This window comes from Mauremys mutica, chromosome 11 (assembly GCF_020497125.1).
Source record: "Mauremys mutica isolate MM-2020 ecotype Southern chromosome 11, ASM2049712v1, whole genome shotgun sequence".
In the NCBI taxonomy this organism is placed as follows: Eukaryota; Metazoa; Chordata; order Testudines; family Geoemydidae; genus Mauremys; species Mauremys mutica.
Genome location: NC_059082.1, coordinates 73717419 through 73730298, shown reverse-complemented (window position 1 = coordinate 73730298; position 12880 = coordinate 73717419). Strand labels below are relative to the sequence as shown.

At 44.7% G+C, this 12880-nt stretch overlaps 1 protein-coding gene across 1 annotated transcript; it reads right to left on the bottom strand.

The window, feature by feature from the left end:
- Positions 1-254: 254 nt before the first annotated feature.
- Positions 255-12464, bottom strand: LOC123344374 (cytochrome P450 2W1-like). The gene is made up of 9 exons (XM_044980528.1): positions 12267-12464; positions 9768-9930; positions 8688-8837; positions 8402-8559; positions 6228-6398; positions 5040-5181; positions 4341-4525; positions 3322-3463; positions 255-445 (listed from the first exon to the last, which is right to left on the bottom strand). Exons 1-9 carry the CDS (start codon positions 12462-12464, stop codon positions 255-257), a joined length of 1500 nt encoding a protein of 499 aa, XP_044836463.1.
- Positions 12465-12880: the final 416 nt, after the last annotated feature.

Genomic DNA, 12880 nt, shown 5'->3' with positions numbered 1-12880 from the left:
CAATTTACGAAACCCGATGCGGCCCTCAGGCCAAAAAGTTTTCCCCGCCCCTGAAATAGATGATCACAATAGTCCTTTAAAGTCTCTGAGAAGCAGAGTGTGAAGCGACTGCAGTGCATATAATGCAATAGCTGTCTCATCTGGACCATATTAACCATTTCTCCAAGGTTCTGCCTTCTCTTTGCTGCACCCAGTAGAAATGTCCTGTGCAGTCGAAGTCAATGCAAAGGAATGATTCCCTAACACTGTCCTGCTTATTCACACAGAACAGCACAGGCCGACTGAGGTTGTGGTCTTAAAGTAAAAGTGGTCTGAGGAACCGCAAGGTCCAGGTCTGATTCTGTGACCCCGGGTGGGGGTTGGAAAGTAAACGTCTGCAGCAACCCTACAAAGAACAGGAACAGCTCCATCTTGGCCAGACTTTCTCCGATGCAATTCCTGCGCCCTGCAGTGTCAAAAATGATTAGATTGAACTGTAAGAGAAATAGTTACAGAGGTTAATGTTAATGTGATAGCCCAGGGCTACGCTAGCGGGGGGTCGACCTAAGATACGCAACTTCAGCTACGCAACTTACCTGGCCATGAGGACGGCGGCAAGTTGATCGCTGCAGCTTCCCCGGCAACTCCGCTTCCGCCTCTCGCGAGCTGGAGTTCCGGAGTTGACGGGGAGCATGCTCGGGGATCGATTTTATCACGTCTACACTAGACGTGATAAATTGACCCCCGATAGATTGCGGCGGGTAGTGAAGACCTGTCCATAATAGTCATCAGGTCATCTATTAGGAGCAGTAATGGGACTCCTCGTGTACCATTGTACCCAGTTGAACTGACATATAGTTACAGCAAAATAATCTGTGTTGTAGCCAGATGATTATGCCAGTAGCTCATGTTGCCAAGATATGCATGTTGATTCCTTTGTCAGACATGTTCATATAGCAAGGAGGTGATAGCCACATGGTAAATTGCCAGGCTATGTAATACATGAAATTATTAGGCACCCTCTTCCCTGGCAGGCTGTGGTCTCTAGTGGATCGGACATAACTGAATTCAGCCACTGAATTGTTGTGTGACCCTGGGTATGTCACTTCCCCTCTCTGTGTTTGTTCCCCTCCCATGCTGTGTCTGTCTTTTCTGTTTAGATTGTGAGCTCTACAGGGCAGAGACTACCTCTGGCTGTATATTTGTACAGCACCCGGCACAATGGGACTCTGTACCTAGGCTGAAATCTTCAGATGCAACCGTAGTCCACAGACATCATCCACAGACTTATCCTGACACCCCAGCCCCTGAGCACTTTCAAACAACCCCTTTCTCTTAAAAATCAACCTTCCCGAGAAACGTTCCCTTCCCCAAAGGTGGAATGGTTTGAAGACTTGTAGGCTATCACTCAGCCAGTCCCACTTTGGTGACTGTCTTTTGTTTTTGGCTCCCATAAGATTTTTTTTTTAAGCAGGATGCCCTGCCCCAGAACGACAGGATCTGAGAGATGACATCATGAAGAAATCAGGGGAAAGCAAGAACGTGGCTTTTGACATCAAAAAATCACTGCTGATGATTTTTGCATCAAAAATACAAACTCACGGCTGATGCAGTGTGCTGTAGCAGCAAATCCCACGCTGGAAAGCGGGATCCAGGATCACAGCTGGACTCCTGATCCCCAGCTCCCACAGCCGACTTTTAACAGAGACGGTTGTGAAGTGTCAGGTTGCAAGGCAGGATTTGAGAGATTCTGTAGGAAATCTCCCTCTACAATACTTTAGGATTCCTGCAGTGCTGGGATTTGTAAAACTCCTAGTAAGGCTACTCTTTCCAGCTGTGCCCACTTGTAATGCACTCTGCTGGATAACAGCACGTGCAGGCCAGGAAGGAGGCAGCTTTGGAAATTAACAGCGTTTGGAAACCTTGACTGCTGTGCCACAGCAGCGAGGCTGGGTAGAGGACACCTCTTCACTAAAGAGGGATTAGGATGGAATTTCACAGGAAATTTCTGATACCTTGCAATGTTCCTTGCCCGTCAAAACTTCATTAGAATTCTTGGGATGGGCTGTTTGTTTTATTCCACCATGGCTGTATGTTTGTGTGTGTGTGTGTGTGTGTATGTGCGGGCGTCCATGCACACGCAAATACACATTTAGAGGGGTGGTGTAGGTCAGTATATTACACCTCTGTCTAGCACGGGGGTAGGCAAACTATGGCCCAGGGGCCACATCCGGACCTTCAGATGCTTTAATCCTGCCCTTGAGCTCCTGCCGGGGAGCAGGGTCTGGGGCTTGCCCTGCTCCATGCCGGGGAGCAGTGTTGAGGGATTGCCCCGCTCCGCGTGGCTCCCAGAAGCAGCAACATGTTCCACCTCCGGCTCCTATGCGTAGGGGCAGCAAGGGGGCTCCGCATGCTGCCCCTGCCCACAGTGCCGCCCCCGCGGCTCCCATTGACTAGGAACAGCAGCCAATGGGAGCTGCAGGGGCGGCACCTGCGGATGGGGCAGCATGCGGAGCCACCTAGCTGCACTTCCACGTAAGAGCCGGAGAGGGGACATGCTGCTGCTTCTGGGAGCTGCTTGAGGTAAGTGCTGCCTGGAGCCTGCCACCCCTCTCCTCTTCCTGCACCCCAACCCCCTGCCCCAGCCTTGATCCCCCTCCCACCTTCTGAACCCCTCGGTCCCAGCCCGGAGCACCCTCCTGCATCCCCAGCCCCTCATGCCCAGCTCCACCCCAGAGCCCTCACCCCCTCCCACACTTCAGCCCCCAATTTCGTGAGCATTCATGGCTCGCTGTACAATTTCCATAGCCAGATGTGGCCCTCAGGCCAAAAAGTTTGCCCACCCCTGGTCTAGCATCTTTCAGTTACGCCCATCACCTCCTTGTGACAGAGTATTATTGACTGTATTTTTCAGACAAAGAAATTGAAATCCAGAAAGGATTCAGTGATGTGTCCAGGCCACACAGTAAGTCAATGGTACTGCCTCGTGTATCTGGTTTAGGGTATCATTCAAGTCCTGTTTATTTTGGCGGGCCTCTCCTTGGCACCTTTTGGGCTCCCTTCTATGTTCTTTTGGAGCTGATACCCTTCCTTTCCTTTGCCTACCTTTGTATCAGTTGAGAACTGATCCATTTTATTTAGAGGGAAGGCTTATGCTGAGATAAGTCAGGTCTGTTGCAGATTCATTGGCTCTGCTTGGCTGGGTATTAGGTTTGCTTGGTCCTTTCTGAAATACTGAAATAGATCTCTCCTGATCAATGCTCTGTTACCTAGTACAAAGTTCCTGATCCTACCAGAGCCTGAGAAACCTCTGCTCCTTTCAGGATAGGACCCCTGAATTACCTGTGGAGAATGGCAGGAAAGCTTCTTTCTTTACAAACTTCCCATCAGCATCAAGAAAGTGGTTGGGATTAAACTCATGCGGTGTCTCCCACTGTGTTTTATCCAGCAGCACCGAGGTGAGGGAAGGAATCACGGTTATTCCCTGGAATACAACACGAAGAGCAAACTAAAAGAGGTCTTTGGCTCTACAAACCCCCTATACTTCCAAAAGCAACATGAAATCGCTGATCGAACTGACACTCCGATCGTGAGGAACTCCCTTAGAGGTACATAGCTCAGTGCTCTTTGGGGCAAGGAGCATCCTTTTGTTCAGTGTGTGTACGGTGCCTAACACAATGCTGTCCTGGCCCTTGACTGGGGCTCCTGGGTGCTACCACATAGCAATAATAACAACAACAATATTCAGAGTAGGACATGATGCTGCCAATGCCGTACTCAGATGGGCAAGGACATTGTAGCCGTGCGAGTACTGGTGGCTGAGGCAAGGAAGGGCTGCAGGATTTGGTCCTAAAAGATTATTGAATTCCACTGATCTACTCTTTGTCGGTCTCCACCCTGCTGTTTAAGCTTTGCTTCTTCCTGTGACCCAGACTTCGGTCTGATTGAAGTAAATGTGAATCTTGCTACGGACTCCACTGAAACCTGGATTTTACCTGTTGGCTGTGCCAAATTCCAGCTTTAATTCCGGTTTCTACCAGGTGCATTTGCATCGATGATTTGAACCCTTCCATTCAGAGCACTGTGCATGATACAGGCTGAGATTTTCAAGGCAGTGTAGAGTGTTTAGAAGGTGGCTAAATCCCCAGCATTGCCTTGGAAACTGCAAACCTGGGGCCAGATCCTGCATGCCAGCCTCACTCTGCAAATAGCCCCCCGGAGTCAAACAGAGCTACTCTTGGAGGGAGGAATTACTCACATGAGGATGGCAGAATCTGGCCCTTAGTATCTAAGGATCCATTCATTGCTGATGGCAAAGGGCGGAACGTAGTGGTATCCATTTAAAAAAAAGTGATACATACCTTGGGGAGGAAGTAGCCTCTGAAATGTGTATCAACAGATGTGCACCGTGGAACGTGTGGCAGCAGGGTGATGAATCGCTGCACTTCATGTATCACCGCATTTGTAAATGGCATGTTTATCCGGTCTTCATATGTGGCCTGGCTTCCTGATTGGACAACGGTCCCAATCTCCTCTTGCACCTTTTCTAAAAGTAGAAGCAAACACAAATGTGTCCCATCAGAAGGGCTCTCTCCCCACTTACGAATTTGCTTTGGCAAAAACAAACCAGATTTTGCAAACCCTAAACCTGGCTTCCTCAGGCACCTCAAGTCTCTCTGGATTTCAGGCATACATGTTTTTGTTTTGTTTTGTTTTGTATCATACTACCTACACAACCCGTGTCTACGCTGCTCCCTCCAGGAAATAGAAAAATCCAGTTTTGGAAGACAGAAACTAGCCTTAATCAACTTTGACTGCAAACTCTTTGGGACAAGGACAACCTTTTTGTTCGGTGTTCATACAGTGCCTAGCACATTGGGGTCCTGATCCGTGATTGGGGCTCCCACATGCTACTGCAATACAAATAATAACTAATAATAAAGAGCGGGGATGCAGCTTTTGTGGCGAAAGCAGCATTGGCATCTACACATTGGACACTTAACCTGACTTTCTTATTAAAACAAGGCACAGACAAAGAGTGAAACCATAGAGCGGCTCACTTTGGATCTCTGGATATTTCATCATCAGTAGGATGGCCCATTGCAATGTTGTGGCAGTTGTCTCAGTTCCAGCCATGACCAGATCAAGTACAGATGCTATTATGTTTTCATCACGAAACAGGCTGTCTTTCTTGTTTGTCTCCTTTAAACACACAAGTTTCAGTTAGCGCTGAAAGTGCTCTTGTTCACTCTGACTGAGGCAAAATTACAATTGAGTAAGATTTGGGAAGTCCCACCTCGCCCATCGTATTTTCAGGCATTCTCACAGGTTTGCGAGCCAAGGGGAAGCCAGCGGAGGATTTCAGAACCAAGGGCAGAGTTGGGTCTGAGCCACACAGTGCAGATCTGCATGGAGAGCTGAATTTCCCCAGAAGCTAGAGGGGTTTTGATACAAGCGATTGGTTCGGGGTCCATCTCCAAGCTGCAGCAGGGTTGAGCTCCGCTTTGGATGGTATTCACAAACTCACCCCTGCAGTTCATTTTGCAAGGGTTGGAAATACCTATTCCCTTCTGTGTGCAGCTGGAGATTCGAGTTCAGTGATTTCAAACCTCCAAGAGACACCTCCCTCTCTGCCTGCCCGGTTGGAATGTTTGCAAAGATTTTGTGAACATTCTCCCCTGCCAGACTGTTGGAGCATAGTGATCCTTGAACCCAGCTCAGTATGAGCGGCTAGGAGGTGCAGTGTGCATATCTGGCCCCGCTCTGTTTGAAAGAAGAAAAACATAGAGTCTGAAGGTTTTTTGTTTTAATATTACACTGAGATCAATCTTAGAAATCCTAGTGGCTGGATGCAAGGAATAAATGCAGGGCCAGGACATGTAGCTGTGATATAACAACTGACTTCCTTTGAGTTCCTTATTCCTTTTAGAACAATGAGATCAATTATTGGTTTCTTTATTAACACAAAGCGTCAGATTCAGCCTTTATGAAACCCCACTGATTTTCTTGTAGGAACAAACAACTGATCATAGATTATAAAGTGGGGTCGTGTTTTCACATCCAATTTTGGTGAAACATTCACTAGATAAATTATGGCAAAAGTAAGGGAACGGAGTTTGATTTCAGTTCCATCTGGATAACGGCGTTGACCTCAGGAAGATTAAGTTGATGTGGCTGAGACCAGGATCTAGTTAAGTGTTTTTGTTGAAAACAGAGTAAATTGTAAATGGAGAAGTTCAGTCACATACCTTGTGCTGCTTGAACACTAATGCGTCAATGTAGCTCTGGGAGTTCTCGCTGAGATCTTGTCTGCTGATCTGGATGTAATTCCTTAAAATGATGCGCACATCTTCTACTTTTTTAAGTAAAATCTTGTGGGTTTTGAGAAATAATCCAAGGAATGGGTAGAAATTAAAAAACTAGTAAGGAAAAAAAATGGGCGTGTTAAACCCAAAGTGCCAAGATACAGGAAGAGCCATGCCAAAGGTGCTGGGACGGCCCATCATTAGAGGTCTGTAACATTGTCCTGTAGAGGTTTGTAATGATAACCAACACTCCTGATGTCACTGGGACGCCACCTGGATGAAGCTAGCACATTTGAATGTAGGGCTGGGCCTTATGCTTTCAGGCCCTGATTCAGCAACGTTCTTAAGCACAGGCCTAACCAGAAGTTCATGAGTGGTCCCATTGGGGCAGATTTTCTACAGCATCTGCACTCTGCTAAAATGCAGGGATGAAGCCACAAGGGATCCAGTTGTGTCTCCCTGATTCTGAGGTGCCAGGTCTCAGCTCAAGGGTAAAGCTGAAAGGAAGCAGCTCTAATTTACACCATAGGTGCAGGGGCCATTGGGAACCTTATGCTAGATATGAATTGGGTGCACTGCTCCACCAAGCCCCTCCTGCCAAGAGTCCCTGACATGCCAACCCTGTATCCCCTATGTTGGGCTGGGGCAGGAGTGGGCTATGCCAGCTGAGAGTTTCCTTGCACAAAGGAAATTCTCCTCTGGCCACATTAAGTCCCCTTTGTGCCACAAAATCTAGTCCTTTGATTTCAGTGGGGCTAGGTACATGATTAAATAGTTTGCTGACTCCTAGGAAGCATATTTAACACAGCCATAGTCTCTGAACACGGAACTATGATTAGAAAATACAAGCGAGGCAGGCAAGGGCTGCACTTTCTTGCACAATGAAATGACATTTAAGAAGAAATAGAATAAATTAAAAAGATAAAGTCTCAAATTTGCGGGGGGAACCAACATTCAGTACAGGGCTAAAATTCTTATAGCATAATTCTCATCTCAGATCCAAACCAGACAGCAATTCTCAGCGGGACTATTCTGTGTATCTTAGAGGCTATCAGCAGCCTGGTCACAAAGATATTGCTCTTGTCTGGGCTGATAAAAACAAGAACTAGTAGGTTCTAGCCCCAGGCACCAGTTATTCATATATCGTTGCCTGAAACAAGCGCGTTAGTAAACTGTTTCATGAGCACAGTATCTTCCGTTCTGCACTATTACCTATCACCTTTGCTGGTGCGAATAGATACTGTGATACCAGTTCATACTAAAACACAACTATCACCTTAGTTTCCTAGTGTGATACATGCCATGAACTGGCTGGAATAAACCCTGCATGTGACCATCCTCACATGAACAACAGAAGGAGCTGTCAGGTGAAATGTGATTTCCCCCCACCTCCCAGTTGAAATAATGATCCAAATGCAAATTACAACACTCAGGAACACTGTGGATTTGTGACTCTGTCTAGGGACCTATAAACCAACCAGTGGATTTCCTCCACCCAAACAAGTTTTTCTTGTTACAGATGCAATGTAGATAACCTTCGTTTAGTAAGTATAATTCAGTACAGGTCACTAATAGACGCAGAAAATAGTCACCACACAAAATGTTCTTGGAGTTTCAATCTTATGGATGTGTTACAAAATCCACGAATACAGCTGATGCTATTTCTCATGCTCACTGGTAATCTCAGCTTTGAGGCCAGGAGGGCACAGAGCCTGAACTCCATTTCTGAGGCTAGAAGGGTTACCTCCCATGTCATGGTTGAAGCACATTGGCTGGAGAGTTGGGGGAGCTTGCAGTGCTGCTTCCTGTCCTTTCTGAGAGTGAATCCAACCCTGCACAACAGGGTTATTCCTAACTCACAGCCCTTTTGTTCAGTCTGTTAGAACCAATGATTTGTAAATGGTGATAGGCAGGTTGCAATTACATAGTATACAGCTTGGTTTCAAATATGGTCTGAGGTTCAGACTCCATTTTAATGACACTGATTATAATTATGAAGGCAGCACCCTTAGTACTATTGATTTTTAGATGGGATGTGCTAGTTCTTACAGCCTGAGATCTGCTGTGCTGGCTCATGGAGCCTGTATGACTCAAAATACGCTGGAAGAGTTACTTACATGCAAGAATGGAGATCCAAGAAGAACCATAACTTCATCTATGAGTCTTAACAGAGTGACAAAAGTTGCGTCTTTGTAGTCAAACCGGTCCCCAAACAGCATAAGAAAGGTGATGTTGGTTGGAGCAGCGTTAAATGACTTGAGGCTAAATGGCTCACCTGTAATAAGAACAAACAAAAGCATAAACAGAACTCTCATGCCACAGCCTCACCACTGACTTGTGTTTACAACAGTGCTTGAAAAGTCTGAGCAATGCGATATTTAACCTTAATATTCCCCAGCTCACCTCTGGAAGATTTGATTGTCTCAATAAGTAAATGAAGCTCTTCAAGAATTTTTTCCTCTATCAGCTTTTTCCCCATTCCAAGGTTGCGCATGCTTGACACAGTGAATCTTCGTGTTGTTCTCCACAGCTCTCCATTAGAAAAGAATACACCTAAGGTATATGTGAGATATATGTGATTGCTGAGAACGCAGAACGCAAGGGGATCCTACCCTACTTAAAAGAATATGAGAATATCTCCACAGTTTCTCTCCCTCCATTTCTCCTTACTGTTCCATTATCCCATTTGCCATTCATTTCTCTGTCCTCCTCCTAGCTCTATCCACCAATCCCAGCCATCTTTTACTTCATAATAGTTTTCCTCCCAGTTCAGTCTTTGCCATCTCACTCATGTGGGAGGCAACCAGGCATTTAGAGCACTCAGTTTTTTAATACATTTTCTGTGTGACTTTAGTGCTGATGTAATGTGTCAAATTAACAGCCCTGAAGACCTAAATCCTCTATTGGTCCATTCAACAGGTGCCGCAAGGGTAGAGGAACTGCCTCGGGGAATCGATGGCGCTGTTTGAGGGAAGGGATCACAGATTTGGCCCATAACCATTATCTGAACCTGTGATATATTGTTCTACAAAGGGCCATTTTTGGAGGCAGGACTTTCTGGGATGAATACATCCAAAATGGCAGCACTGACTGGCAGGAGAGGCAAAATACCTGAATGCCGAATCCAGTATGGTTCATCTTTCATGAAGTGATTCCTCAGGTAAAATGCATTAATGGCAGTGAGGCACCTAACTCACATTGGCTGCCCATGGGAATTAGTCACATAGTTGCCGTTGTGCCTTTAAAATTCTGCCCTCATCTTTTAAAATTCAGGATGTTAACTGGTCACAACGTTGTTTGCCAAAGTAATTGTCACTAATGATAAGAGCTGCAAACCGGAAAAGCAGAATTTGGGGGTCAGTTTAGCTAAAATACAGACTTGGGGCAGGACTTCCAAAAGTTCTCGGGCAGTGGTGGCAGTAGGAGAAGAGAGAGGCCAAGGCTGAGCCCTTTTGAAACTCTCACATCTCCAAGGGCCAGTACCATTTCCATGCTGGATTTGTTCAAATATTGGGATGGGGGGTCGGTCTACAAATTCATCTGTGAAGTTCACGAGTGCCTCCTTCACGGCTTCGTATCCAGTCAGTACCACAGCTTTCTGGGATCCAAAGTGGAGGGTGAACACTGGCCCGTATTTTTCTGCTAGCTGAAAAAGAGGCAGGGTTTTAGTATCACCAGTGGAGAGAGTGCATTAAGAAGCCCCTCATTTCCTCTTCATACCCAAGGCTTATTCTGGTGTATTTGTTTATAGCACTAATCTGACTAGCATATGCATGAGTTCAGCACTAAATTCCATTGGTCTAGTAGGAGCACAATCCTCTTCTGTGTGGGGAAAACCACACACACATCAGCCCAATCTCCAACTCGGTGGCATTCAGACCAGGAAATCTGGCCCCATGTATTTTAAACAAACTCATACTTTTACATACTCTTGAACATTAAAAATTAGATATTCCTAAATCCTCAGTGTTTACACACTTTGTTTACTCTTTGCACTTCTCTTAATTTAGTCAGTGAAAATCTAGGAAGACACTGATGTCTGTTCTTGATTCAGAAACAATGCTGGGTAGTTAGAAAGGGGGAAAAACGTTCCATGTCAGGTAGCTGAAGTATAGTCATTAAAAGGATAGTCTGGTATAGTCTATAGACTGGTATAGACTATTAGCTGGATGTTTGAGCTCAGTGCCACAAGAGAATATTCTCAGGTCTACAGGAAGCTAATAAGAGGAACAAGACTAAAAACCAAACAGACCCCTAAAGAATGGGGATCAGTTAATAAACAAAGTGGAGGAATAAGAGAAAGACAGATACAAACAGACCTGTTGTTACAAAATGTACAACAATTCTTATAGCGATTGTGACTCACTCTATTGCTAGAGCTGTGAAAAGAACAGATATTCCATTTCATGCAGGATTTCAAGTTTTTTTAATTTCTTTTTGTTCTGATTTGGAATGAAAACTGAAAATTGCAAAATTCTCCATGAAAGAAAATATTTTAAAAAAATGTTTTGACTCCATCAAAATGTTTCATTTTGATTTTTTGACTTTATATTCTACTATATTGTATTCTATTCTATTGTACGTTATAAAATTTAAGAAAATTCATACCAAAAGTTGTTTTGAAAGGAAACATCTAATGTTTTATTCCAAAAATGTCGACATTTTGATACATCTGAACTTTTTTTTTTGCTGACTACTTTCAACTATCTGTTCTATCTTCTATTTAGCTGTGACACCCTTGCTACTTTTCCCAGACCTGAAGAAGAGCACTTGTAGCGCTAAAGCTTGTCTCTGTCACCACAATAAGTTGGTTCAAGAAAAGATACTGCCTCACTTCCACCTTGTCTAATTTCGTAAGTATGTCTGCAGAGTTGGCTGTGCTGGGGGGCGGATTCCTGTTCATGTTTGGTAAAGAATCATGTTTGCTAATGACTCCCATGGACACTCTGCATGTAGCATAACGCCCTGGGGAGAGAATCCTAGTTTCATGGGGGTGGCAAGTGAGTACATGCTGCTAGCCGCTATGTGCCTTGCATTTTTAGGGGAGCAGAATGGGATCCCCCTTCTACTCCTCCCCCCCTACCCCACGGGAGGTGAATGCACTCAGGATATCTGTTAGTAACCAATAAGCACTATGCACTGGATGAAATCCAGCAGTGATTACTGTTTTACTATTTGTGTCACCCTAGTGTTTAGGAGCCTCAGTCATGCACCAGGACCTCAAATATTTACTGCCCTGTTTATTAAACACTGACAGAAACAGATCCGAGGCAGAGCTGGATGGGCAGGAAGGAAACATGCTCAGACAGCCAGGGTGAAGTTTTGCAAAACTGTCCTCTTGGGGTAAGGAAAAGCAAAGCCTGACAGGCTCCTTTTCAGCATCCTCTTACAGATAAGAACTCTCTGTCTGCTTAAACAATGATAAGTGGTTTTAATTACAAGTTAACAGAAGAGTTCACAGGGGATTTATTCCAGCTACTTGACAAAATTATTCCATCCTGTTGTTCTGCCACTCCATCGATTTCAATGGGAATTTGCACGCTTAGGAATGGAGTAACAACTGCATAAGAACATCTGGATTTAACCCTTTCTTATGTGGCTGTTGGACTCTTTATAGTGAATTCTTCTTACTTCTTCCTGGGGTTTTTCTTTTTCATGTTAGTTATTTGCTAATACTCTAAAAGCCCTCTGGGTATGAGAGCTGTCAAGTTCATATTTAAAAGCCACAAGCACTATATACTTCATGTACCTTATCAAGTTTACATGAAAAAATCCACATTACCCAGGGGCCCTTTTTTAGTGGTTGATCAGAAATGACACTGCCACCATATAGACAGGAGCTAGAAGCAGCTTGAGACAACATTATCGTGCAATTTTTACTGCTCTGAAATTTAATTCAGATTAATAAACAAAAACAAAGTCTTCTCATTGATTTAGCTGAGGCAGACTTAAAATGCATGAGGCGTTGTTTTTTTTTCCTACCTTCAATAGTGACTTATCTTGCCGTCTAATATCCAGCAAATGCAGGTTACCAATGATCGGAAGAGGAGGTGGACCAGGAGGCAGTTTAAAAGTTGAGTTTTTAGAGCCAGTTGAAAAATAAAATGCACCTAATAAAAGCAGTGCACACAGCAGACAAATTAATGCAGGATCAGAAATAAAGGGCATGAAAAAAGCCATTTTTTTCCAGTTGCAATCTGGTTTTTGGGCTAGGAGCAATAACAAAAAAAATGTGGTGGCGCTGTTCAGAGTGTAGCTGCGGGTTTTATATTTGTTCTTTGCGATTGCCACAAGTGTTCTATTCTGATTAGGGTTTGCAAAATACCTAAATAAATACTGTAAACTCCACCCTCCTTAAACACCTTGGAGAATGTGGTCTAAGCAGTTTGCAATGTCTGTCCAGAAATAAAGCGGGTTTCGGGTTACAAGCCTGTGCATATTTGTGCAGGAATATATGTGTCTGATGAGAGAGCTTTGCAATTCCTATAGCGCCTTCCACCTGAGGATCTCAAAGCACGTTATGAGCAGTGACATAAGTACCATTATGCCTGTTGTGCAGAAGCACAGGACAGTGAAGTAACTTGCCCAAGATCACA

Excerpts from the sequence above, each read along its gene's own strand:
- LOC123344374 (XM_044980528.1), bottom strand. The coding sequence starts at position 12,464 with ATGGCTTTTTTCATGCCCTTTATTTCTGATCCTGCATTAATTTGTCTG. Across the intron at positions 6,399-8,401 it reads TTGGATCTCCATTCTTGCAT|TTTTTTAATTTCTACCCATT; the intron begins GTAAGTAACTCT and ends TTTCCTTACTAG. Across the intron at positions 5,182-6,227 it reads TAGTGTTCAAGCAGCACAAG|GAGACAAACAAGAAAGACAG; the intron begins GTATGTGACTGA and ends GTGTGTTTAAAG.